The sequence below is a fragment of the Poromitra crassiceps genome (genome assembly GCF_964638095.1).
Source record: "Poromitra crassiceps genome assembly, chromosome: 8".
Classification (NCBI taxonomy): Eukaryota; Metazoa; Chordata; class Actinopteri; order Beryciformes; family Melamphaidae; genus Poromitra; species Poromitra crassiceps.
Window position 1 is genome coordinate 19,443,925 of NC_139629.1, and position 26,703 is coordinate 19,470,627.

General features: G+C 42.9%; 1 protein-coding gene across 3 annotated transcripts in view; it reads left to right on the forward strand.

Moving 5' to 3' along the window:
* The window catches only part of fcho2 (FCH and mu domain containing endocytic adaptor 2), an 89,460-nt gene extending 63,233 nt beyond the window's left edge, over window positions 1-26,227 (forward strand). The window contains exons 19-28 of one of the 3 annotated variants that reach the window (XM_083641337.1): window positions 2,562-3,071; window positions 3,588-3,703; window positions 4,185-4,314; window positions 5,865-5,976; window positions 8,350-8,505; window positions 11,530-11,662; window positions 12,507-12,706; window positions 12,824-12,888; window positions 20,420-20,584; window positions 24,601-26,227. In XM_083641337.1, coding sequence (XP_083497463.1) covers window positions 2,562-3,071; window positions 3,588-3,703; window positions 4,185-4,314; window positions 5,865-5,976; window positions 8,350-8,505; window positions 11,530-11,662; window positions 12,507-12,706; window positions 12,824-12,888; window positions 20,420-20,584; window positions 24,601-24,623 — 1,610 coding nt within the window. In that variant the 3' untranslated portion in view covers window positions 24,624-26,227. Of the gene's footprint in view, window positions 1-2,561; window positions 3,072-3,587; window positions 3,704-4,184; window positions 4,315-5,864; window positions 5,977-8,349; window positions 8,506-11,529; window positions 11,663-12,506; window positions 12,707-12,823; window positions 12,889-15,086; window positions 15,451-20,419; window positions 20,585-24,600 lie in introns of those variants that run through there. The other 2 variants (XM_083641335.1, XM_083641336.1) reach the window with 2 other exon arrangements.
* Window positions 26,228-26,703: the final 476 nt, after the last annotated feature.

Here is a 26,703-nt window from a genome sequence, read left to right on the forward strand (position 1 = left end):
TCTGATAAGACTTTTGCTTTTAGGTCACTTTCACATATAAGCTGGTGGACTCTGTGCGATTCGGGGGGGGGTGAAGTTGCAACATTGTTGTTGCATTTTTCATTTGGTCCGGTTCGTTTCCACACAGCAATTTGTCAAGCGCACCAAACTTTCGGAACAATGTCACGTGGTCGAAACAGTCACAGGTGTTGGACAGAATAGAGAAGGGAAATCTCTCCACTCCAGCAGGCTTCTTGCCGGGCTGAGTCTGACTGAACAACGCGAAACACAAACCATGGAGCAACAGCACCTGCGATCGTGGGATTTCTGGTTTTACTTTGGTGTTACTATCAAATAAATATTTTACAAGAATGTGCCCAATATGAGCAGCAGATGAGACAGCGAGCTGTTGAACATTTCATTCTGCAGATGAGACGAGCGAGGCAGTACCGAAGGAGAAGGCGAGCCCTGATGAGAGACAACGATGTGTTGTTGTTGTTGTTGTTATGACGACGTAGGTCGCGCGGCGCGCACACGTGTACACGCCGCAGTTTTTGTTTTGTTTCCTTCTACCGCCTTCTACTCATGATGCACTGGCGCTTCCTATATGTGCTCTTGTGTTTAGTACTCCGGGTTGCTTTCACACCACAAACGAACCGTGCCAGTGTTCACTTGGAAGCGAACTGAGACCCACGTTTTCAAGCGGACCAGAGTTCGCTTGTTTGTTCCGCACCAGAGTTCATTTGAGCTTTCACACCACCCCAAACGAAGCGCACTATCCGAGGAAACAAACTCTGGCGCGTTTAAAGCGGACCAAACTGCTTATATGTGAAAGCGACCTTAGATGTTTTATTACAGAAAGTGTATGAAACCCATGACCAAACCATGTGTTACTTATGGATGGAATTATTGTGAAAATAAATGATTCCCCTTTTTACTGGGGACCCCCTGGAACCCCCCTCAAGGACCCCACTTTGAGAACCAATGCTTAACATTGTTTAGTCAGACTGTATTAAGCTTTGAGTGTCTGGACGCTCTGCATGTGTCCAAATCAGATTCAAAGATCCTCTCAATCAGAAGTCATTACTTTGCACACTTATTGCTGACAACAGGATGCACTTGAGTTTCAAATATGTATGTTATTCCTGTCATGGCTTTCTATTTAAAAATTGGCTAATGTGGCAGAGTCTGCATGTAATTCCAACTCCCTGTGACTTACAACTGACCTGCAATTTAGTCCTCCTTTTGGATGTTACCACAAGCAATGTTATTTCATCATTTGGAAGATTAAATAACGGTCACTAACTGAAGATTTAATACTGCGTAATAATAAGTAATGTTCTTCATGTGGTCTTGGACTAGAAGTCTAGCTTTCTGTACTACTGGTGCAACTCTCTTGCAAAGCTAGAAACCACCAACTGTAATGTAAGTGCAATGCAGCCCAGTGATAATGTAAGTGGTTCCTATGTCCTGATGCATCAATTCTAAAAAAAATAATAATAATCTATAGTATGTATTATGTATAGCATTGATAAGAATTTAATTTGTTTTTCTGTACATAAATGGGGTTTTTTCAGCAATACTAAACCACTTCGCAAGAAATAATAAAATAGACTAGAATGGCATTAACATTGTAGATGATGATGATGAAATCCCTTGTTTATCAATCTGTTTTTTTCTTTTTCTTCTTTCATTCTTTTTTCATTCCACTACAATTTCAAAGGTCCCGTAACAGCAAGCACTGTGTGTAATGACTGTATAACTGTCTGTTAACTAACAACTAGCTAACCGTTAATTGGCTCTCCATCTTAGTAATCAATTCAAGTCCAAACTTTCCCTGGATCTATCATTTAGAACGCTTAGAAATCTTTTCTGTTTAGTTCACTCAACAAAGCACAGCGTGTGATGTACTGATCCGTGAGCGTACAGAAGCTCAATTCAGATGCCAAATGAATGATGTACTATACCAATGTGGGGTCCGGTCCTTGAGTGGGTTCAGGGTACCCAGCAAATTGACCGTATGTTAAACGTCAGCATTATTTGAATTACACAGTTAGAATCACAATCACAATTAGAGAATGTAGAAGACTATTTTGATCATAGTTTAACGGTTATCTCTCTACAGATAGTTTTGGACCTTTAATTTGGACAATATCATATCTATCTAACAATACAAAAAATCTCATATTTGGATCGAAGAAAGGTCCGGGTCTCTCTTGAGAGTGACACCCTGTGTCTCAATGAGAATTTCCTGTTTAAATAAAGGTTGACAAAGACTTTTGGACAAAATCATATCTAACAATACAAATATTCTCAGATTTGTATCCGAGAAAGAAAAGTTCATCAAATGGGGGTCTGTGGCTCTAATGGGGACTAAGTTAGGGGTCCTTGATATGAAAAGGGTTGAGAGAATCACTGCACTAACTGACAAATGGTGACTATGCTGCTAATTATCCAAGAGTCACTTTTGTGATTTGTATTGGGACAGCCCATCTGTGATTAACTGTCTCAAAGGTTTACTGTCTATGCTCTGCTTTGCATTTGCCAACGCGTCCTGCTCTATCGAACATGCCCACCTTAAGCCGAGACGGTGCTACAACAGGAGCGCTCTCCTCCCTTGGCGGAGAGCCAGCAATCCAAAGAAGTCTCCTCTTTCTCTTCGTCCACGTTCTCTCCCTGGGACTCCCCGGAAAACCCTTTCCAAGCAGCCAAGCCCGTGCCAGCGCGGGCCCAGAGCGCCCCCATCACCCTGCCGGCCGAGCGGCTCGACCCCAGCGAGGGCCCGCCGGCCCCCGCCAGCCCTCCCAAGAGCGGGGACGCCTTCTCCTCAGTGTCGTGGTCCCAGAGTCAGTGGATCGCCTTCAACGACAGCTTCGCTCCGGCACGCCGGCCGGGCTCGGCGTCGGCGTCGAGGCCGCCGCCCCACACGGGCAGGCAGATGCGCTTCTTCTCCGACGACTCTGCTGCCCCCTACAGCAAAGATGTGGGCAGCAGCGGGGTAAGAGAGGAGGCCAGCCCCCGTTCCCCCGATGTCTTCTCTGGGATTACAGAGAGGACAGTGGCAGCAGCTCCGTCAAGCAAAGTATTCAATGGTAACATGATTACTCATGCTGCAGATATCTGCAGTTTTATATGCCTGAGGTTTGGACTTTTGTTTGATTTACTTTAACTGTATGTTCTAATTTATTTTGCTGATTTGTTTTGTGTTTGAGATTTTTATGTTACATATATATTCTTTAGAGAAATATGTTGTTTTCCTTATTATTTATTTCTGTACTTATTTTTTGCTTTAGAGACATACACTTATCTTACTCACTGCCTGGTTTGCAAAGAGTGTTTTGCTTTCTGTTGCTGTGTAATATTCCTTTTGGAATGTGTTTTTCTTGATTCCCTTTTATGATTTTCAGTATTTTATGTTATGCTGTTGTGATTTTCATGATAAGTGGTCTTGATGCATGATGTTTTTGCGCATCTACCTGAGTAAAATCCTCATTATATCTCTGTTGTAACACGTGTGTGTGTGCGCGCGCACGCGCGTGTGTGTATGTCCTTATTCACCTGTCTTACTTCTGTCTAACTCTCACACTTCCTTGTGTTTGTCCTTGTAGTGCCAGCGCCAAACCGACCCAGCACCCCTCTGACAGCTGGAGCCCTGGTGCCTCCGCCACGGCCCTCCTCCAGGCCCAAACTCCCCACTGGCAAACTCACAGGCATCAATGAGATTGTGAGTAAACACGGGAACCCCATATGTGCATGTTGATTGTTAAGATTTTTCCATATGATTAAAGTTACTACAAGGAACCTTTAACTGGTTATGAAACAACACAATTTAATACTCATACCTCTATATCACCTACATCAGCAAATGAGACCATCAGCAAAAAGGCTATTTCCTAATAGTTATTCTAAAGGCCTGTGCTCGGCTCGGTACATTACCTCATCGCTATGCATCCTGCAAACAGCTGTGTTTCAAAAAGAAAAACAGTCTTCAAAATAGGTAACGTCTTTCTTTCACTAGCTTCCAAAACAAATGCACATGCGAGTCAAGATCTTTACCACACTACCGCTTCTGTCCACAGGGGCCACTAAAATCAACACAAAATGAAAGTTCCCTGTAGCTGCTTTAAATATTGTGAAGATTATGCCTGTTGCTAACGCAATGCTACCATGCTATCTTCCCGATTTGACTGACTGCGATCAATCAGGTCCGGCCGTTCAGCCCGCCCAAGATGTCGAACGCCAGCCCTCCTCCCGCGGCGCCGCTGGCCCGGGCAGAGAGCTCCTCCTCCCTGTCCTCGAATGCCTCCATCAGTGCCAGCAACACCCCCACTGTCGGTAAGGACGTGCCCAAGATGCCACACTTCCAATGCTTCCCGACTTCCCCTACAGTATCTCCCCTTTCTTCTCCCCTGTCTATTCATTCTTGTTTTACTCCAGCTCCTTCACCTCCTCACCAACCTGCAGCCTGGTAAAAACCCATCCTGATCACAGGAACTCACATTCTGTCTTGCTCCACGGACTTCAGAAATCAGAATGTTACCGGGCCAATCAGGGACTGTGCCGTAGTTGACAACGTAACCGGCCAATCGGAGCACCGCGAGGGCAACGAGTGGTAACGTTAACATTAGCAGAGTAAACACAACCATAAGTGCGGTTATTGCAGAAATAGACAACAACAATCACACATGAACAAGAGTATGCACCAGCGGAGTTTGTCGACGGAAAGGACGTTCCTCAGACAGGATTTGGATTGGATTTGGCGATGCTGATTGGCTGAAGGAGGTGTCCGTCAAGGCAAGTACTCCCGCCCACTGAAATCGCTGCGGGCGGCTGGAAGTCCAGACTGATACGTAGAGCGAGACAGGATGTGAGGTCATGTTATCAGGATGGTTTTTACCAGGTGCCTTCCCTTCCCCTCCCTCACCCCTCTTTCTTCTGCTTCCTCCACTCCTCTCCTCACAGGACCTGAGCAGACCTATGCTCCCTTCCTCTCCTCCCCAGAGCCAGAGCTGCTCTCTCCCTCTCCTCTATTTCTGCTAAGCCAAAGTGAGTCTGCCTTTCCCCACTTCCTCCAAAAGATCTGCTTCACACTCATCGTCTCTACTCTGTCATCATGACAGCTTCTCGTTTGTCTCTGTGCAACCGTATCAGCTACTGGCCTACTGCTGTTGCTACATCATCTTACCTCACCTCTGAGTTTTTGGTTGATCTCCTCTTTTCTTCTTCATGCATTTAATTGACCATGTAAAGAGGATGATGTGTTCATAGCCAAGCTGCCCACCTTTGAGAAGCGGTGTGAAACGCCAGCAGGTAGGGTTGTAGTTCATACGACAGGACTCTGCCCTCTGTTTAACTAACACTAACAACACCAGCCTCTTGAATGGGCTGGATGGATCAGTGGATATTTGCTCACAGTAGGAATGACTGTGTTCCTCTGACCGTGTCCTGGGTGCTCTCCATGTTCACCGTTTCAACTCGTCTCTCACATCTGTCCCTCTGACAACAGCATAACGCCATCAATTCCTAACCATGTTTGAGTTTTGTTTGCAAAAGTCATGCAGTTTTAAATGTTGGGTTTTGCTAACCTTCATTTTTCTACGCTGTGTCTGTAATCGATTGACAAGTTTGAAGTTACTCTGACCTAACACCTAACGGTGCAACATCTGTCGCATGTCCTTTCTTTGGAATTTTACAAATGTCTGTTCATTCCTAAAATAACAGAATGTACTGACCCCGTGATGTATTTGAATGACTGGCTCAATGAAATGCAAACAATATGAATATTCGTAATTGTATAAACGCATCTTTTGCATGATCAGACCACCTGAGTTTTAGTGCGAACCAATCGACAGAAGTGCAACGTTGTACATTCTTCTTCTCCTCAGGGACGTCCCGCGGTCCCAGCCCTGTGACCCTGGCATCCCAAGATGCTTTGCCCATCGCCGTGGCCTTCACAGAGTCGGTTAATGCTTACTTCAAAGGAGCTGATCCCACCAAGTGAGTCTCACATGACCTCCTGACACGCACACACATTTCTCTCCATACTGGAGCTCCACGTGTCACACATACTACATGCTAAAGGTCCTTACACATCAAGAGCGATGCCAATATACGGCACCAAATTGCGATGCGAGTTTTGACCCACCTGTCAATCACAGCTGTGATTGTCAATCACAGATGTGTACACGTCGGGGAAGCGAATTTCTGAAAAATCGACCGTGGTTCAAAAAAAGAAACGCCGCAATAACGCTCAGCGAAACTTTGCCGTAGGTAGGCACGGTTGCAATTGACTGATATAGGTTCGGAAAATATTATTGACGTGCGAATCAATCGCACGGAAAAAAAAAACGCTCCCGATGTGTAAGGACCTTAAGACTTGCATACAGTAATGTCACCCACCCTGTGCTGCTGCACACAACTCACTCACATCATAGTGGACCACTGACTATGCCTCTTGCAGTGGCCACCAGGGGGGTCAAACTCAATTTCACCCCGCGCCACATCAGCATTATGGTTGCCCTCAAAGGGCCGGTTGTAAATGCACGATATAAATGTATCTAGCCTAGGTGTTATATTATTTCATAATTGCCTCTGATTTGGTTATTATTGTTTTTTAGTAATAAATTAATACTTAATAACTAGCTCTGAAAGCAGAATTATAGGGAAAATAATGGCAAACAGAGTGCTAGTAGCCTACAACTATTATTCCATTTAACAATAGCTATTTTAAGCCATATTGCGAAGAATTGTATTGCACAAATTGTATTCTTTGCTAGCTCTCGCGGGCCACATAAAATGAGGTGCCGGGCCGGGTCTGGCCCCCGGGCCTTGAGTTTGACACATGTGCACTAGCCCACCCCCCTCTCTCTCTCTCTCTCTGTCTCTCTGTGTCTCTCTCTGTGTGTGGAATGTTTTAGATTTGCGTTAGGCCGACACCATTCTTTCAGACTGGATAACCTACATGCAGCAGATTATAGTCTGGACTCTGGAGCAGAGAAAACATACAGCCTTTTATTGGTTAACTGCTGTTAAATTGCTGCTGTGCAAAAGGCTTATTTTTGCAGGGATTAGCAAATGGAACATTTCATAAGCAATGCAGTCCCTCGCCCGTGCACCATACCACCACACCACAGCCTGGGGCCCAGCTACACCAAGACTGCTCGAGCCCCACACCCTGTTTAGATTAGTGCAACCTAAACTAGTACTAGACTAGTGCTGAGTTTGTCGTATGCAGATTGGAGATTGTGCTGGAGATGTGTTTAGCTTGGAATCTAGAGCCTCTATTGTATATTGGACCGGATCAGAGAACGAAAACAGATTTCAATATCTACTTTCAAGAGGCCTTGGTTAGACGTTTATAGAAAGACCAGATTAGTGGAATAAACACTAGCCATAGCCCAGAATAGAGTGCTGCAGGAATGAGTCCTAAAACCCGGAAAAACGCATTAGCATGGGTTCCCTCTTGTCCAAGTCTATGGGCTTTGAGTTAGAGGCCTGAAGTAAGGTACAGTATGTGTGGTTAACAAAGCTTTATGATACTTTGAGGTTTTCTTCAGCAAGATCATCTTTACAAATGAACAGCACTTTTATGATTTTTGAAGGATTTTCTGCCGATCGCTATTCCTGGCCTTCACATTTATGCTTCAGAAATCACAAAAGTGGGGTTCATTTATGAAGATCATCTTGCCGAACACAAAATTCAGAGTATCATACACTTTTGTTAAAGGTGCATTCAGCGATGTCTCTGTGTTCAAATAAGTGTTAAATGGCTCTATATTCTGACAGCGATCACTGAAATAGAGTGTTTGGTCAGTGACTTGAAACCCCCAACTTTTCTCTGATTGGATAGTTTGAGGTTGGCGCCAATTTTGATCCAATCAGAGAAAAGTTTACATTTTCTAAGAAACGGAAGGTCCAATCGCGATCCCTCTAAACGACTGTATGTATTTTTTCACCCCGAATCCAATGCCGCCATCCGTGCGTCTCTACGAGATATACGGTTGCGGAGATACGTCCACCCAGCCTGCAGGACTACAGGAGAGAGATAGAGGACAGTGGGGGGTTGGGGGTTTCAAGTCACTGACCAAACACTCTATTTCAGTGATTGCTTGTCAGAATATAGAGCCATTTAACACTTATTTGAACACAAAAACATCGCTTAATGCAGCTTTAACCACAGACATTATTTTCTGCAAGAATCTAAAAGCCATTGAAACAAAAATCCTATTGGCTTTTTGTCAAGGGACCGCAGTGCAATGCTCACTACCAGGTTGGCCTACGATGCTATGTCATCCCTGCAGCACTCTATTATCTGGAGTGTAGCAGTGCTGACCAAGACCTAAATACATTTTTGTGCATTATATCCCACAGGTGCATTGTGAAGATCACAGGAGACATGACCCTGTCTTTCCCTATGGGCATCATCAAGGTGTTCACCACCAACCCCTCCCCCGCCGTGCTCACCTTCAAACTGAAGAACACCAGCAAACTGGAGCAGATCCTCCCCAACCAGCAGCTACTATACAGGTGAGACTAAACATACAGGCATACACTGCAAATGAAGTGTAGAGTTGAGTAGACCTACAGCCCGGGCAATATATCAGTATTATATCATTATTGTGATAGGAGACTAGATATCGTTTCGATTTTGGATCTCGTAATATCATGATATGGCATAACTGTTGTCTTTTGCTGGTTTTAAAGGCTGCATTACAGTAAAGTAATGTCATTATCTGAACTTACCAGACTGTTCTAGCTGTTCTATTTGCCTTTAGCCACTTAGTCATTATATACACATTACTGATGATTATTTATCAAAAATCCAATTGTATAAATATTTTGTGAAAGCACCAATAGTTATCCCTACAATATTGTCGCAATATCGATATCAAGGTATTTGGTCAAAAATATCGTGATATTTCATTCTGTCTATATCACCCAGTCCTAATTAGACCAGAACAAGAGTCGTGGTAAAGTCCAAGAGGGGTGTGGCCAGGATGGGGGTGGGGGGTATGAGTTGAATCCAGGCAGCGTCAGTGAGAGGAAATTCGTTTAGTTATTCTGACATCAACCTATCATTAGGCTGCCAGAGAGATATTTTCCACCAGATTTCAACAGTCGGGTTCTCAACAGCCCATGTCTCTTCTTAAAGACGTCACTTCTTAAAACAGCAAAGAAAAGTGGCACCAGCCTTCAAATAGCTGCCGTTTCATTTCACATTCATTATTTTTTACCTCTTGTTAAAGCTGAACAAAACAGTGAGGTCATTCCTCATCTACAGACCATTGTTAATTATGACAGTCAAATGATCAGCATCAGGGTTTTTCCTGCGTAGACAATTCGGAGGCGGCGACCTCTGTCAAATTTCGTGCCACCTCCAGCTCTGACAGGTGTCTTCATGAAAAACACTCTTTTCGAGTGCGAGTGTCACGCGGCGGATTTCTGTCATCTGTAATTACGACATTACGCCAATGTGTTGCCAATTTAATCTTAAATAAAAAATATATAAATAAATATATAATATAATTTTTTTTATAATAAAATAAAGTAAAGACATAAATAAATAAAGTTATTTGTTTAAGAAAGCAGCCTTCTGAGTACCTTTGCATAGTCATATTTGTGCACAATCCACATAGATAGCATAACTAAAACAAATCACTATATATTTCCCCCACTAGAATCGGTATCAGTCGGGCTCTAGTAGCCTACCACCTCCGCCCTCACTTTGACCCAGCAAAAACCCTGAGCATGTCGTCTTTGTTGTTGTTCATGCACGCCTATTTGGTCTCCATCAAAGGAGCATACAGTATATTGTATTTCACTTGCAAGGACAACTTTCAAAATGTCACTTAATTTGTAGGTTTGCACTGCGCAAAAACCCTAAGAATCCAGAGAGATTATTGGCTGAATATTCCAAGATATGATCCAAATATGATGATACATACAGTAGAAATGGATACTCTCCGATCATGAGAGTCACAGATTTCATGTTCTTCTGAGCATTCCAACTCCAGAATGGAGGCACTTTATATTGCTAGAATCTGGAGTTCATGTCATGCCAGATACTATGCAATAAAACTATGTCATATTTGGAAAATATCTAGTCAGAAATGGACAGCTGTCATATCGGCAGAAGATTCACTAGTCATGTCCCATGTCAGGATATTGTATTCACCTTATTCTTTGCCCATACAAGGACGCTTCTGCATGATGTCATTTCGTAATCGTCTTTCCGGTTTTAAACACGGAAGTAGAGTACACCTACCGCAGTCATTTAGACTTGCCAAAAAGCTGTTTTCAAGCTAAAAAAAAAACCAAACTGTTTTAAAGTTTTAATATTTTTCAGGTGAGAACGTATAACGCCTATTGGAAATATTTAACGAGCAGCGAGGCCCGGGAGCGCTGGCTGTGCTGCTGACACCGGTCGGACTAGCTATCTGTCAAACCCTACTGTAGTTAGGCTACTGGCAGTGAGAAAACACTGTCGACGTGCTTTTGTAACTAAGGTTAAATGCCGACGGGGTACAGCCATCGCCTCCTCGCAGCAGTAACTGAAGTTGGCTGCAGTGTAGCTCTGAATCTTGCCAAACTTCGTTCATAGTGACATTTTGTTTTGAAATTGGCCGCCAACTAGCGCTGAACCGGAAGAACAAATACGTTGCGTGTAACGCGGAAGAGAGAAAAAGTGGGCGTGGTCATGACCAGTAACCATATTTGAAATAGGGATGCACGATATTGGATATCTGATATCTGCCGATATCTGATACGCCAATATTTTCCAACTCTTTTGGCCGATTGCTGATGCCGGTACATACTGTATATATGCGCACATTTTCCCCCACCTAATTTCAGAGAACATCAAGTCTCTCCTGTAGTGGAATTAACACATTAATGTCCCTACTCTTATCATGATGGCCCACTGGCAGATACAGACATAAAATACAATGCTTTTCAAAATGGACACATTCACTGGTAAAAGTAAGAAAAGTTAGTCAAGCATCGAGCATTTTGGCATAATTAAAGCGTAATTTTATTACCGGCCTGTCATATCAGCAGAAATGTTTGTTTCTGATCGACGCCCATATTTCATTTTTTCAAGACTTTTATCGGACGATACCGTTGACGTTCCGATATCATCTTGCATCCCTAGTTAGAACTCCGAACACGAGTGATTTCTGCTGTCTGGATATTTAAAGATATTACTACCAGCAGCTAGTTCCAATTTAAACAGTTCAGACTTGCCACCTGTCAAACTTCAAATCATTCCCTGAAAAATAAGGAAGAGAGGTATTTTTCTGTTTGTTTTTTCTCTCCCCCCTTTTTATCTGTCTGGTTCCTCTGGGTTATCCCAAGACCACATGGCTGGACTAATTCAATAAAATGGAATTCATGATTTAATAGCTGGTCGGTTAGAACGGGGTCATTTTTTCCAAGCTATTGGAGCTGTACACACAAAGCCAAGAAGAAGAGCTATGAATAATTGAGCCTCTGATCACCCCCCCCCCCCCCCCCCCCGTGTGTGTGTGTGTGTGTGTGCGTGCGTTTATCTAGCGATCCTTCCCAAAGTGACTCAAATTCCAAGGACTTCTGGTTCAACATGCAAGCACTGACGTCCTACCTCAGAAAAGCCTCAGAGCAGAATCCTTCAGCTTCCTACTATAATGTGGACATCCTGAAGTACCAGGTCAGTGAGCTGAAATGTCTATCCTAAATATAATCCATGTAGAATACCTTTATTTATACAGCGACGTCTGAAAACAAAGTGCTTCACAATCAAGACAAATGTGACTCAAAAACAACGTTATACAAGCAGGACAGCAGCAAAGTCAAATTGTGGAGTCACCAAATGAACAAAATTATGTTTGTGTCAAAACTATATCAGTGGATTTGACCCGCTGATTTCAACTAGGGATGGGCATCGAATTTCGAATTTTCGAATAATCGTTGTTATTATCAAGGTCGACTTTTATTATTGAAATTCGAAATTCGTTTATTGAAAGAAAAAAAAAAAAGGGGGGGTTTTTTTGGAGTGAAATGTTGCATTGTCTCCCCTGATTCTAAGTATAGTCGAATCGCTTGGATTGAGCAAGTAAAACAATTTTTATAAGCAACCTCTCCCTCTTCATGGGATTTCATCCGCCATTCATTTTTCCATAAACCTTGCTTAAAGTGCTTATAAAAATAGTTTTACTTGCTCAAACCAAGCGATTCGACTATACTTAGAATCAGGGGAGACAATGCAACATTTCACTCACAAAAAAAAAAAAAAAAAATTACATTTTTAATTCTTTTTTACATTTTATTTTTATTTTCGAATTTCGATTAAAAGTCGACTTTGGCCAGCGAATTTCGAATAGTGTTTTTGCTAGAAATGCCCATCCCTAATTTCAACGTCAGAGTTTCGCATTACACATTCACACTAGAATATTGATTCATTTGCAGGTGAGCCAGTGAGGGTATTTCTGAAAAAAACTCAGAACTTTATTCATATTTAAAGTGGTCAAATGATGCTGTCCTGGTGTGTTCAGGTGCTGTCTAATGGGATCCATTCCACTCCTCTTAACCTGGCCGTGTACTGGAAGTGTGCCCCGAGCACCACGGACCTGCGAGTGGACTACCGCTACAACCCAGAGTCCATGGCCTCCCCAGGGCCGCTGTCCAGTGTCCAGATCTTAGTGCCCGTCGATGGAGGGGTCACCAACATGCAGTCTCTCCCCAACGCCATCTGGTGAGAAGTGGAGCTCGCTGCATCAGCGGGAAGACGACACTCGACTGACGCATTGTGAAATACGGAAGAACCATTTTCCCTTGTCGAATAATGTGTCATTTCATTCTTCCCTTTCAGGAATTCAGAGCAGAATAAATTCCTATGGAAGCTGAGTGACATCTCAGAAAAGTCTGAGAATGAAGGTAAGGGAATAAGTTCACATCTATATACTGTATATTCACATGTATCTGTCTAGTTCTAGAAAATGTGTATGGTGTAAGTAAGTCTTCGATTCTGAAAAATTTATCTGTAACACTTTATAATAACTACCGTATACATTATAAAGCATTAGTAAATACTTAAAGCAGCTACGAGCAAGATTTTCGATTGTTATTAACCAGTCTAAATTTAATATCAATGCATCATATCTTACCTCTAATAGTAGACGAGACCAACGCAGAGTAGTCTCGCTTGAACCCCGAGTGAATCGGCCAGTGTTAGTCTCTCTGTGGCCAGGGCAGATCAGGAAGTGAAATGAAACGGTTTGCAGCAGCCACTTCGGCCATAACCACAAAATAACTTCCAAAAAACCTGTTAGAATATAACAAGAGATGTTCGCGAGAGTATGCATGGTCTTCTCCTTGTTTATGGTATGTTGCTAGGCAGCGCGAACGGGGGAATGCAGGGAGCTGCGTTTCACTTCCGGGTTTAGCCGGTCCGGCGGTAAGGAGAGAGAGAGAGAGAGCCCCCTGTTGACGCGAGTTTAGACAGACACAGACTTAAGAGAGCAATCTCCGATTCACACGGCTTTGGTCTCAGCTACTATTATAGGTAAGATGTGATGCATCAATATTGTAATTATACTGTTTAATAACAATCGAAAATCTTGCTCGTAGCTGCTTTAATTCATCATGAATTCATCATTTATAAAGCATTATTCATACATCATTAAGCATTAGTAAGTAAGTCATAAACAGTTATAAACGTTTTATTCATTTTATTATGTGTTGATTGTATTCTCATACTTTGTAAATGATAGATTCACCATTATTTTATAAATAAGTATATCAATTACAAACCATTTATTTAGGAGTTGTTAATGGTTCAAGGGTTGGATTATTCCTTCCTACAAAAATTGAAGCAAAATACCTAGTCGGATCGCCAACATTTTCTCCCCCCTTGCTTGCTCATCAGAGGTATTTGCATGCATAACACATTTGTTGAGACAAACAGAAGAAAAAATCTACAAGCTATTAATGCTATTTAGGCTGTGAAAATGCTACCTCATCTGTAAAGGGGAGACTTGTGGGTAGCCATTTTCATTCGTTGTTGGAAAGTAAAATAACATGTTTATGCTCAGCAGACATTTCAATCAACAACATTTTTGCTTTATGCTGCCTACACACTAGAGGATTTTAAAATCTTAACCGATTTTAAAAACATGAGAGACCACAGACATGAGGACAATTTCATCAGATTTTAACATTAAAATCGCCTGAACACACACACTAGACGATTCGGCCAGACTGCGAGACCACACACCAGCCGTTTGAAGTACCGACTCACAGCGATTCCAGCAACTAGACTGTAGGCTGTTTATATCCCACAGAACCGCAATTTTTTCCCACAGACAACGGCGGATGGCTCTCCAAACATGCGCCGAGCGGCGGGTCCGCTACAAGCGGGCGGACACCCTCGCAAAATAAGCTAAAACAACGTCCTGTCTGAGAGCTCATATTGCAGCATGTCCGCTCCCTTGGGGCGGGCCGCTCCGCTCGGCGCATGTTTGGAGAGCCCTCCGCCGCTGTCCACCCTGTTTTAAGCTGTGAGGATGCTGGAGAGAGGAGCTACATGGCTCTGCTGTTGCCATGGCTGTTGCTCGTTTGTTGTGAGCGCTGCATTAACATCCGGGTATGACGCGTCGACGAGTCCCGGTCTGCTTGCTCTCATTGGCTATTGCGGGTTCCGTCGGGAGACAGCCATCGTAAATATCAAACATGTTTGATATGCCCGATTCGAGATCGGGCAGGCTCCGATTCAATCAATAATTTATTGACACCAGACACTTGACAATTATTTTGACAAAAAATCGGTTGAGACTAGCCTCGAATCGGGCCACGCCCCCCCGAGGGGAATCGGGCATTAAATCGGGCATTTTATCCTCTAGTGTGTGGGAGGCATTAGTAAACACTGATGTCGAGATCTCAACTCACCAATTATATGAATATGTGCTGTCATTAATGAGTGATGTCATCAGTGATGTAACTCGAGCCAATTGTGATGTCATCAGTGATGTCACTCGAGCAATGTTGACAGTCAAATGTTGACAGTCAAAACGGAAATCATCAGTGATACCATCGGTGACATCATCGGTGATGTCATAAATCCTTTCTCTGCTGAGGTTACAAATTGGATGACTGGGTTGAGGTCAACACCAAAGAGGAGAAGCGCCATCGTGAAGACAATGCAGTTCCACAGAGTTTTTCCTGCTATTATTTTACCGCTCTGCTGGCTGTTTGTGGCCATGGCTGTCTCTGAAGCAGAGAGCACCGCTGTTGGTCACAAACCTCTCCTCACCACCAACAACTCCACTGGTAACTCCACTCCCCCTGCCTGGGACAGCCAAGGAGGCTCTGCTCCATCTGACTGGGACAGACAAGGAGGGTCAACTCCCTCTGACTGGGGCAGCCAAGGAGGCTCCACTCCCTCTGACTGGGACAGACAAGGAGGCTCAACTCCCTCTGACTGGGACAGCCAAGGAGGCTCTACACCATCTGACTGGGACAGACAAGGAGGGTCAACTCCCTCTGACTGGGACAGCCAAGGAGGCTCCACTCCCTCTGACTGGGACAGCCAAGAAGGCTCCACTCCCTCTGACTGGGACAGCCAAGGAGGCTCCACTCCCTCTGACTGGGACAGCCAAGGAGGCTCAACTCCCTCTGACTGGGACAGCCAAGAAGGCTCCACTCCCTCTGACTGGGACAGCCAAGGAGGCTCCACTCCCTCTGACTGGGACAGCCAAGGAGGCTCAACTCCCTCTGACTGGGACAGCCAAGGAGGCTCTACACCATCTGACTGGGACAGACAAGGAGGGTCAACTCCCTCTGACTCCCGGGACGAGCTCATGGGTCTCACTGTGATGGCACTCCTCTTCCTGATGGGAGCTCTGTGGCTGAAGAAACTTCAGAGGAAGTTGTACTTCATGCTTTGCCGACACGGAGCCTGAGGCTGGGGAGAGCGAGGATGAGGAGACTCTTGCACCTTTCCCTCTGCCTGCAACACCCTAACCGGAGCAAACTTGCATTCGTCTATTCGAAATGACAAATGTGCATTTATTGGATTTATTAAGCTGGTCTCTCAACGCAAATCAACTAAACTTTGAGGAATGCGGGGTCCGGGGAACCCCCACCCTCTGCCCAGACAGATCTTTCGCCGCTGGGGACGGGAAGACAACAGCGATTGACCCTAGGCTGTGACGTCATGAAAATTGAGATGGGCGGTCAGTGAATTTGAACTGTGAAAAATGTATTATATTGTGGATTAAATCATGGAAATTTCCACTGATCTGCAAAAGAAATGAACTAAGTTTGGAGAATCCAGAGACTTCACACCTGTTGTTGACTTTCTGGTCTGTGTGACCCTGGTCTGTGTGACCTGAAAGGAATTCCAGGCAACCAAAACATTTCTATTCTAATCTGGATCCCCGACCTGCCAAGGACGCAGCAATTCCTCCCCTGATATTTCGTCTGTAGCTACGCTCATCTACGCACCACCCCTCCCCCCCGTCCTCCACCATCCCCCACCACGTCCGACCGTCTCTATCAGCTCCCGCTGCCCTACCTAACCCCCCCCCCCCTTTTTTTTTCTTCTTTTTTAACCCAGCCGTCAGTATTGGAGTAGTTCCGGACTGTAATCCCTGTACTTTTTTCAACAAATGGATTGTACCTGTATAATATTGAAGTGTGCCTTGTTACTCGTTCAAAACAGTAATAATGTTTCATGTTTCATGTTGCAAATCTGAGTATATTTAGAAACCATTACTGCCGGCTGCATATATGTATGTATGTATGTATTGTTTGTGTGTATTGTATTGTATGTAGGTATGTCCACGTATGTCCTGTTTGTTTTGGGGACTACGGATGGAAATTAGCCTCGTGCCATGTGCAACGTGTTCGAGCCTCGTGCTCGAGTCTCGTGCTAAATCCGGCAATTTTTACACTCTGATTATGTTCTTTGTGTCCATTAATTTTGCACTGTCCCGTCTAAATAAACAAATAATCTAATCTAATCTAATCTACTTTGTACAAGGTGCCGCACAGCCTGGATGGATGATATTTTTGTATGTCATATTGGATTATAATAGGATTTATATTATAAATTACATTGTTTCATATTGGTTCCCAAACTGTGGGTTAGGGTCCACTGGTGGGGCTCCACTGGTGGTCCACCAGAACATTGCAAAAAAATTATTACAGACAACACTTTTTACATACCCATTAACCCTGAGGATACGCTTGCCGTCAATTTTCTAAATATTGTGATATTCGGGAAATATCACGATTTTGAACATTTGCTTTCAAAGGCGGTAGGTAGCAGGCTGTTTTAAGTATTTCATTAACAGAGAATGTGAACTTTCTTATATGGAAAATTAATAAGTCATCCCCCACATACAATCTACAAGCTATTAATGCTATTTAGGCTGTGAAAATGCTACCTCATCTGTAAAGTGGAGACTTGTGGGTAGCCATTTTCATTAATTTTTGGAAAGTAAAATAACATGTTTTTTTCAGCAGACATTTAAATCAACATGTAAACATTTTTGCTTTAGCAAACACTGATGTCGAGATCTCAACATCACCAATTCTATGAATACGTGCTGTCATCAGTGAGTGATGTCATCAGTGATGTCACTCGAGCAACTGTGATGTCATCAGTGATGTCACTCGAGCAATGTTGACAATCATGTCAATAGTAAAATCATCAGTGATATCATAAACCACTGCTTTCATAAACCACTTCTTGGGTGACCGATGAAAATTTCAGAAAGATCCGAGCGTCGTTCCAGAGTTATTCAAGAAAAACCTCCTGGCTGTTTAGAAGACTCTGGGAGGCATAATTTGCATTTTTGTCCCATCATGCAATTCTGACCGTCTTAGAGACATAAAACCATGAGTGAAACACACATCTCTCAGAATCACTTTCCTGACCGTTTGGGCATTCATCTGCCTCCATTGGTCAAGGTCAGCCAAGACCTTCTATCCCATTTATTAAATGCTTTATAAGGCATAGATAGTCCTCACTTTAGATGGGCTCACACAAAATACTTAACTACTGACTAGTAACTACCTTATTTAATCATGAGTTTGAGTATCAATAAGTGTTTATAAACCATCTCCTAACACACTCACTAACCATAAGTAAATCATTATGTAGAAATGTACACATAAATGTACATACAGTACGTATAAATAGTTGTTTAATCATCCTGCCCATGTTCGACTACGGTGACACGATCTACCGGATGGCCTCAAAGAGCATCCTCAATAAACTGGACACAATCCACCACTCTGCTATCCGCTTTGCCACAAGTGCCCCCTTTTCCACTCACCACTGTGACCTGTATGAACTCGTGGACTGGCCCCCCCTTCACACCAGACGGCTTCAACACTGGCTTCAACTAGTGTACAAGTCTATTCTCGGCATGTGTCCACAGTACCTCTCATCCCTCCTGCATATTTCCAACAGCAATTACCGTCTAAGATCCAGCAACTTCATTATGCTCACCATCCCAAAAGCCCGTACTGTCTTTGGCCATAACTCCTTCCGCTTTGCCGCAGCAAATGACTGGAACACACTTCAAAACACACTCAAACTCACAGCTCTCATATCGCTCAACATGTTCAAACACACCATGAAACAGCTCGTAGTCGACCGCTGCACCTGCCGTTAGGCCTCTCCCTCCCTCTCTCCCCCTATAGTCCCATCATTAATTCCCAGCAACCCCCCTCCTTCTGCATCTTTGTTGATTGAATGTTGTTGTTTGCTTCCTGATTTTACTTCTGTCTTGTCGTTATTTACTATACGTATTTTATATGTGTTGCCTTGTGCTGACCTGATGTACTGTTTGTATTGTTTTTTACCCTTGCTGCGGCCCCTTGGCCAGGTCACCATTGTAAATGAGAATTTGTTCTCAATGGTTTTTACCTGGTTAAATAAAGGTCAAATAAAAAAAACAAATAAAAATCTACTTACACTTTCTAAATGATCTTATGAACCATTAACAACTCATAAATAAATGGTTTGTAATTGATATAAATACTTACTTATAAATGGTGAATCTATCATTTACAAAGAATGAGAATACAATCATTAAACACATTACAGATTAGATTATTAATCAGGAATAAAATGTTTATAACTGTGTTTATGACTTACTTACTAATGCTTAGTAATGTATGAATGTGTTATAAATGATGAATTCATAATCAAGTAAGTATTTACTAATGCTTTATAGTGTATTATAAAGTGTTAACAATTAATCCAATGCGGAAGTACCAAAAACTGCAGTTCCTCAAATGGCCGCTTGAGGCTGGCTCCAAAAGCGAGTAAATCCCCATATACCCCTATGTTAAAATACCTAACTTTACAGCAGAAATTTACAGACTGGTACAAAAAACGGTTTTGGTCTCTATAGCTACTTGGGGGGGGGGGGGGGGGGGGGTAGTTTTACATAACTCACCTGTTTATACAGTCTATGGGCCTGTGTCCACCTAGCATCTTTTCATCAGCTCCGGCGTCTTTTTTCAGTTGTTTCCAATGAAGAGCGAGCGTATGCGGGCGCACACAGACATCTAGAGAAAGTGCGCTGCGTCCAGCGTCTATTTTCACAGCGCTCCGGCGTTTTTGTGCGCCCGACTCCTAGCGCTCCCAGCTAAAAATATTTTAACTTTTCAGAAAGACGCTGGTGTCGGGTGCTCCTTTTCTGGCAACAAATCATATGGAAAAACTATCGCAACAGAGACAGAAAGGCTCAATTGTGGGAGCAGATTGGCTAGACACTTAATATTTCTGGTGAGTGTTGAGCTAAATCACTGTATGTGTGTTGTTTGCTAATGTTAGCTGTCAGCTATCAAGCTACTACCGCACTGAACTAACGTTAGTTTCAGACTGCTTCCTTGTTATATTGTGCGCTGAGATCAGCGCTTCCCAGCGTACTTCCAGCGTTTAACGGTCGGAAAAAGACACTAGATGGACACACGGCCTATGGCTGCAAAAATAAGTCTGATTGTATAGACGTCAATGGGAAAATAACCCTACTTGATTTATTACCTCAGTAAACGTTTCTATTGAGTTTAAGCTCTCAATCGCTAGTTTCAATTCTTCTTCAATACAGCATGATGTTCATTTTGTAAATGATGGTCCCATTTAGAGTAAACTGGACAATAAAGCAGTCTATGCTTTGGGGGACGTGATTGATCGCCTGTCAAGTGATCACACAGCTCACGGATCACGGACCAATAGCAGACTGCACTGCGACTGGCTCTGGCTCCCCCCAAAAAAACAAGATGGCGATGGTCAAAATGCCAAACTCGGGGCTTCAAAACAGGAGTCCATAAACCAATGGGTGACGTCACGGTGGCTCCATGCTTTTGTACAGCTATGGTGTGCTGAGGTAGAGAGCTGGATGGGGCGATGGGGGCAAGTGACAGCATGTATGTATGTGTTTGACCCCAGGCTCTGGGTCTCTGAGGGCCAAGTTCGAGCTGTCGTCGGGCCCGTCCACGCCCACCACCCTGGCAGTGCAGTTCATGAGCGAGGGTAGCACCCTGTCAGGAGTGGACATGGAGCTCCAGGGAGCAGGATACCGACTCTCTCTCAACAAGAAGAGATTTTCCACAGGTATGTAGCACCGCACGCTTATCCATCAGGATACGGACTCTCTCAACAAGAAGAGGTTTTCCACAGGTATGTCGCATGCTTCTCCATCCAGACTGACCAGCACCGTGGCTCTTGCTAGGGATTGGCAATGATTTTCAAATATTCTAATAGTCGTTTTTATTATTAGGGGTCCAAGCACGAAGTGCGTGGATCCCTATTGTATCTGTTCCGTTTATTATTATTATTATTATTATTCTCCGCTAAAACAGCATGCACATCAAAAACTGTAAGGGCTACAGTAGCCAGACCTTGCACATAGGTTGGAAATGTGCCCCACTACTCAGAGACAAAAAATTAGCCATATTGGCCAGATGGTGGCGCTATAACAGACCATTTCACGTATTGGTCCATAACTGCTGAACCGTGAGGCGTAGAATCAAAATTCCACATCTGCTGGATTCCCTGGATCAATACGCATCTATTCATATAGACCACGCCCATTTAAGTCTGCTAGATTTTCCGCCATCTTGGACTTTCTCAAAAAAAAAAAAATTAACTCGTCCTAGGCCATTTGCCCGAATGAGCCCAAACTTTTTCTGTGTCATCTCTGGACTTCCCTGATCTAAAGTTGTATAAAGAATTTGGATATGTGAAACCGTCTTGAAATGATAAATGTTTAAACTTTTGATAAACAAACTCGTCCTAGGCCATTTGCCCGAATGAGCCCAAACTTTTTCTGTGTCATCTCTGGACTTCCCTGATCTAAAGACTTACAAAGAATTTGGATACGTGAAACCGTCTTGAAATGATAAATGTTTAAACTTTGACACTATGTCATCACCGATGACAGTCTTGTGACATCACTGATGATGTCATCTATGATGTCATCTATGATGTTATCCTTCCTCTACATAACATCGCGCACACACACACACACACACACACATGCACACACACACACACACACACACACACACACATGCACACACATATACACCTATACACACACACACACACGCCACACACACACACACACACACATACACACACACACACACACACATATACACATACACACACACACACACACACACACACACATATACTCACACATATACACACACATATATACACACACACATATACACACTTACACACATATACACTAACACTACTATTACTACTGCTACTACTGCTTGAACCCGGTCAGGTCACCAAATCTCAACCAAACTTTGTGCACTTGTGCACATACCAACTCTGACTAAACGTGCAATTCAGTGTCTATATTATCTGACATACACCCCCCAAGTCACCGGAAGCTTGGACCCCGCATCGCCGCTTGCGGCTATATTTAAAATTGTTTTTTTTATTGTTAGAAATCGAATAGTTTATGTGACAATTGTCTTGTTATAAAAAGTACATTTTCCATTGTTTTTACCGCCTGCTGTCTCTTGAAGAGCATAGCAAAGCCACAAGTTTGTCCAAATGATATTGCTGTACCTGCTGGCTGCTGCGGAAGTACTCACTCGTGCATGTGCATTATGCAGATTATGGTGCAGCCTGTCGGTGTCGCGACAGAAGCACCCAGCAGCTCCTTGCTAGAAGAAACGTAGGAGAAATGGTGTTAAACTGTCTATATTACTATATTATTAACTAGGGCTGTGCCGATTCACTTATCTCCCGATTCGATACTATCACGATACTTTGGTGCCGATTCGATATATATTGCGATTCACGATTATTGCGATTCTACGATTATTGCGATTCGATATTACGATTTATTGCGATTTTTGTTTATTTTTTTCTTTTCTTTTTTCAGTTTGTTTGCTTTTTTACACTAGATTAGAACATGGGAAAAGTTGAATCATACACTAGAGACTGTATATTATATATCATGAGTAGGGCTGGGCGATATAGTTAAAAACAGGGGCGGACTGGGATCATAATTCAGGCCGGGCATTAGATACCAAGCAGGCCAGGCCGATATGGGCCAACGCGCGTGAAATTTGGGCCGTTTGAAGCCAGATTTGGGCCGTTTGAAGTCCAATTTTACAATGAGATGCACCCACTTTAACCCTGAAGTGTAATTATTACTTCAGACTAACTAATAAAGTAATAAAACCACTAGTAAACCAGTAGGCGGCGCCTAGCCTGCTGTTCAGTGAGTGGCCTGACTGCAAGCACCAAAAAAAAAAAAAAAATTTTTTTTTTTTTTTTTTTTTTTTTAATTTGCGATTATCGATTCTGGAATAAAAGATCGATCCAAAAAATCGTGACATTAAAAATCGCGATACTTAGGTGAATCGATTTTTTCTCCCACCCCTATTATTAACACTGAGGCACAAGGAAAAGGTTTCAAGGCTAATTACTGCATGAAGAAAAGCTGATCTTTTGTCTACTGTTCCCTGGGCCATCTCGGCTACGGTCGGGAAACGATGCTAACGTGGCTAACATAGTCTGGCTGCCTAACGTCAATGGAGTGCCAAAGTCACCCCCCTCTCCCTCTCCAAGGGATTTCATCCGCCATTCACTTTTCCATAGACATTTCGTAAAATGCTTATAAAAAAGGTTTTACATGGTCAAACCAAGCGATTCAGCTATATTTAAAATCAGGGGAGACCATATAACATTCCACTCACTTTTTTTTAAGGGGTGGGCGAATATCCAATAATAATCGAATAGTTCCCAGCGATTTTTCAAATAGTGTTTTTGCTAGAAATGCCCATCCCTAGTTCCTGCATTACATCAATGGCTTACTGGGGAAGCTGAGCAGGTCTGTGGGCAGCCCTTGGATGGGAGACCATCTGGTGCTGGAAGTGGTGTGGTAGGACCAGTAGGAGGTGCTCCTTCCCTCTGGACTCATGAATAATATCCCCGTCCCCAATGTATGCCCCAGGGCAGTGATAGGGACTCTGTCCTGTGAGTGAGACCGTCCTTGGGATGAAATGTTAAACGGAGGTCCTGACTCTAAGGCCATGTTCAGACTAGGAGGCCAAATCTGATTTGTGAACTTTAATGACCTATTAATGATTCTTTCCAGATTGGTTTTATGAGTCTGGACGCTCCAAGTCTGATTTGTGTCAATTGTCCCAAACCACATGTCTGGACAGACAGATCCGACTTGAACACTTGCCCAAATCAGATTTGTGGCAGTGGGGACACACTCCCAAGTCAGATTTGGGAAACCAATCAAGATAATGATGATTAATGACTTTAGCAGCAAATCGGATTTGCCTGTAGTGTGAACATGGCCCATCGGGAATCTTTGCAAAGGGTAAGGGTGTAATCGTGCATTCCTTTATAACTGGGGACTGGTAATGTTACGACTTCAAAGGTCATGAGCTGGGCGGTGACGTCACTAGAGCTGGTATTTCCCATTCCAAACTCGTAGGAGCCTCAGCAGCCCCAACCTCAAAAATCCAAGATGGCTGCGCCGCAACAACAACAGTAGTTATAATCGTAGTAATATTGTTTAGCACTTCTGTTTTGTTTGTGTCTCATTAAATCAGCTGTACACACAGCACTGCCTAACTTCTATCTGTGTGGACATGAGGCTGCAGTGTTTGTATGCGCAAAATGATGCAAAATGCCATGTTGTCAATTGTTATTGCTAACAATGGCGCTAGCCTGGCTAGCGACTGGATCTGACCAATGAACAGTGAACTTCCCAGCTCAAGTTTTCTGCAAATGGAATGCTAACAAAACAGATGTGATGTCATTTAGCCTCCACATCCCAGTTATTTTGCGATAAACGAACGCACGATAACCCCAGTGTCCTGGCTAAATTCCTACACAGGCCTTCCTTCCATGATGGCCACCTAATCATCCCTCGATTTCTAATTGGCACTTTCAGTCAAACACACACACACACGTGCCACGTGCACTCTGGGTGCCATGAAAAGCACTACTGTATATAACCAATCAATTATTTTTATTTTTATTATTGAGTCCCACTTGAGGAATTGTCAATTAGATCACTTTCTGAATATTGTTATATTTAATGCATCAGCGAAGTGTTTGTTTGTTTGTGTTTCTAGGACGCTATATGGCCGATTGCTGAGGTGGACCACCACTCTGATTCTCAAGACCTTCCTGCTTGAAAGAAAAGGTTGAATGTGTAAACTTTTGCGATGCCTCCTGAACTCCTGGATCGTTCTGTGCGCAGTCGTCGTGAACAGGCTGTCACCTGGGAAGCGAGAATCTCACTACAGTAAAGCAGCACTGAGTATTGAACACTGTCTAAAAAGAAAAGAAATAAAAGAAAACTTACAATGAGCTTTCAGGAAATGTATAGATATGAGATGAAGTCTAATGCTTTCTGATCAGTTCTCACTTTTTGTATAGTCAGAAACAATTTATGGATTAGATATAAATCTATATTGTATTTGAAAACGTAAAAAAAGAAAGAAAAAAATGTGCACTAACAATCTTTCCGGCCATTTTAGATGCTCTTTTTTCCCTCTCACACTTTATATTACAAGAGCCAATGAGGAATATAAAACATAATGATTCTGGTTGGAAGAAGACTTCAAAGCCCCCCCCCCCCCCTCCCTGCACTGTAAATATTAACACTGAATGCTCTGCGCTGCCAGACTCAAGTCTCAACTCAGTCACATTTACTGATTTTGTCTTTTTTGTTCTTGTGATTTCTCTCTATTTTGATCATGTGCAATGAAGGTAGAATCTGTCTTAAACAATAGGAGTCCTCTCACACACTTATGGCACAAGCTAATAATTGTGAAGTGCTTTCAAACAAATGAAAAGAAAGACAAATCGGACCTCAGTGCCTCCCCTTACTGTGGCTCAAAGGGCAACAAAAGTGTGTCAATGTTTTACCCAGATTTGGGTTTCCGGATTGAACCCACATTTCTCTGTGGGAAAATGCATGGGGTTTGTAAACAATCACCCCTAATGGGGTCTATGATCATCACAGGCTTTTTAAGTTCTACATTTTGTGTAAATTCCTGTTTCAGTTAAGGATGGATTTATTTTATTTTATTATTAAGCCGTTAACATTCTTTAAGAGAAGAAGAAAAAAGGAAAATACTTAGAAATGTGCGGAAAAGATGAACATTGTGTCAAATGTTAGATGGTTGAAAAAAGATTCAAAGGACTTAATTGCTGTGAATGTAAAACTTCACCTGCATTCACCAGACCTTTTTTTTTTTGCTGTCAAAATGTTAACGACACTCTTGTGCCCTATTAACAGAGAAATGTGCCTAATCTAACTTTTCTCTAATCCTCCTTTTGTAAACTACAGCACAGTTCAAGAGAATAGCACCATTTTTGTGCCAGTTGTGTTTTATACGCCTTTATTTGGATGTTGAAGGGAAAATGCCTCTCTTGGTGGGGCGGCATAGCTAACCTGTTGTTCATTATGTGATAAAAGTGCCAGAATTTGCTACATGTATGTGGAACAAATCTGGATATTGGGCCATTGCAGTTTGGCATTCTAATTACGATTGCTGGCATAGAACACTTTGGCTCCACCCCTTGAGCATATGAGCCCATGTCAAGACAGGGGGCTCCGCTTGTGATCATAGAACTAGAGTTACAATGCTTAACTATCATTGCATGTGGGTCCAATTTCATAGGAAAGTTTGACCATCGTCTGATAGCCATTTTGAACAATGGCTGCTATGGCCGCCAGAGTGCGACTTTGTGATTGCCCAATATCTAGTTTTCTTCCATATATATATATATATGGAAGAAAACTAGATATTGGGTAATATCTAGTGTGTATATATATATATATATATATATATATATATATATATATATACTGTATACTGTATAGCCAAACTTGGTGCTTTTATCACAAAATGAGCAATTGCTATATGTTGAGCTATGCCGCCCCACTATCTTGCTTTATACAACCCAACTGTCTTCCAGAGATGTCGAGTCACGTTTGCCTTCTGCGACGAGACGAGGTTTTCATTGAACACTTTTATAACTACGGTAGTCGTTTTCTATCGGATATCTGTCAATAGACCTGGAATAGTAGACGTGTGGTGTTGGGGAGCAGTAGCACAAACAAGGCCAAACTGAGTTATTGAAATGCCTTATCAAAAAATACTCAACACTGAATAATCCAGTGTTGGTGACTGTGATTAGATGTTATGGTGACACAATAGTGCCAT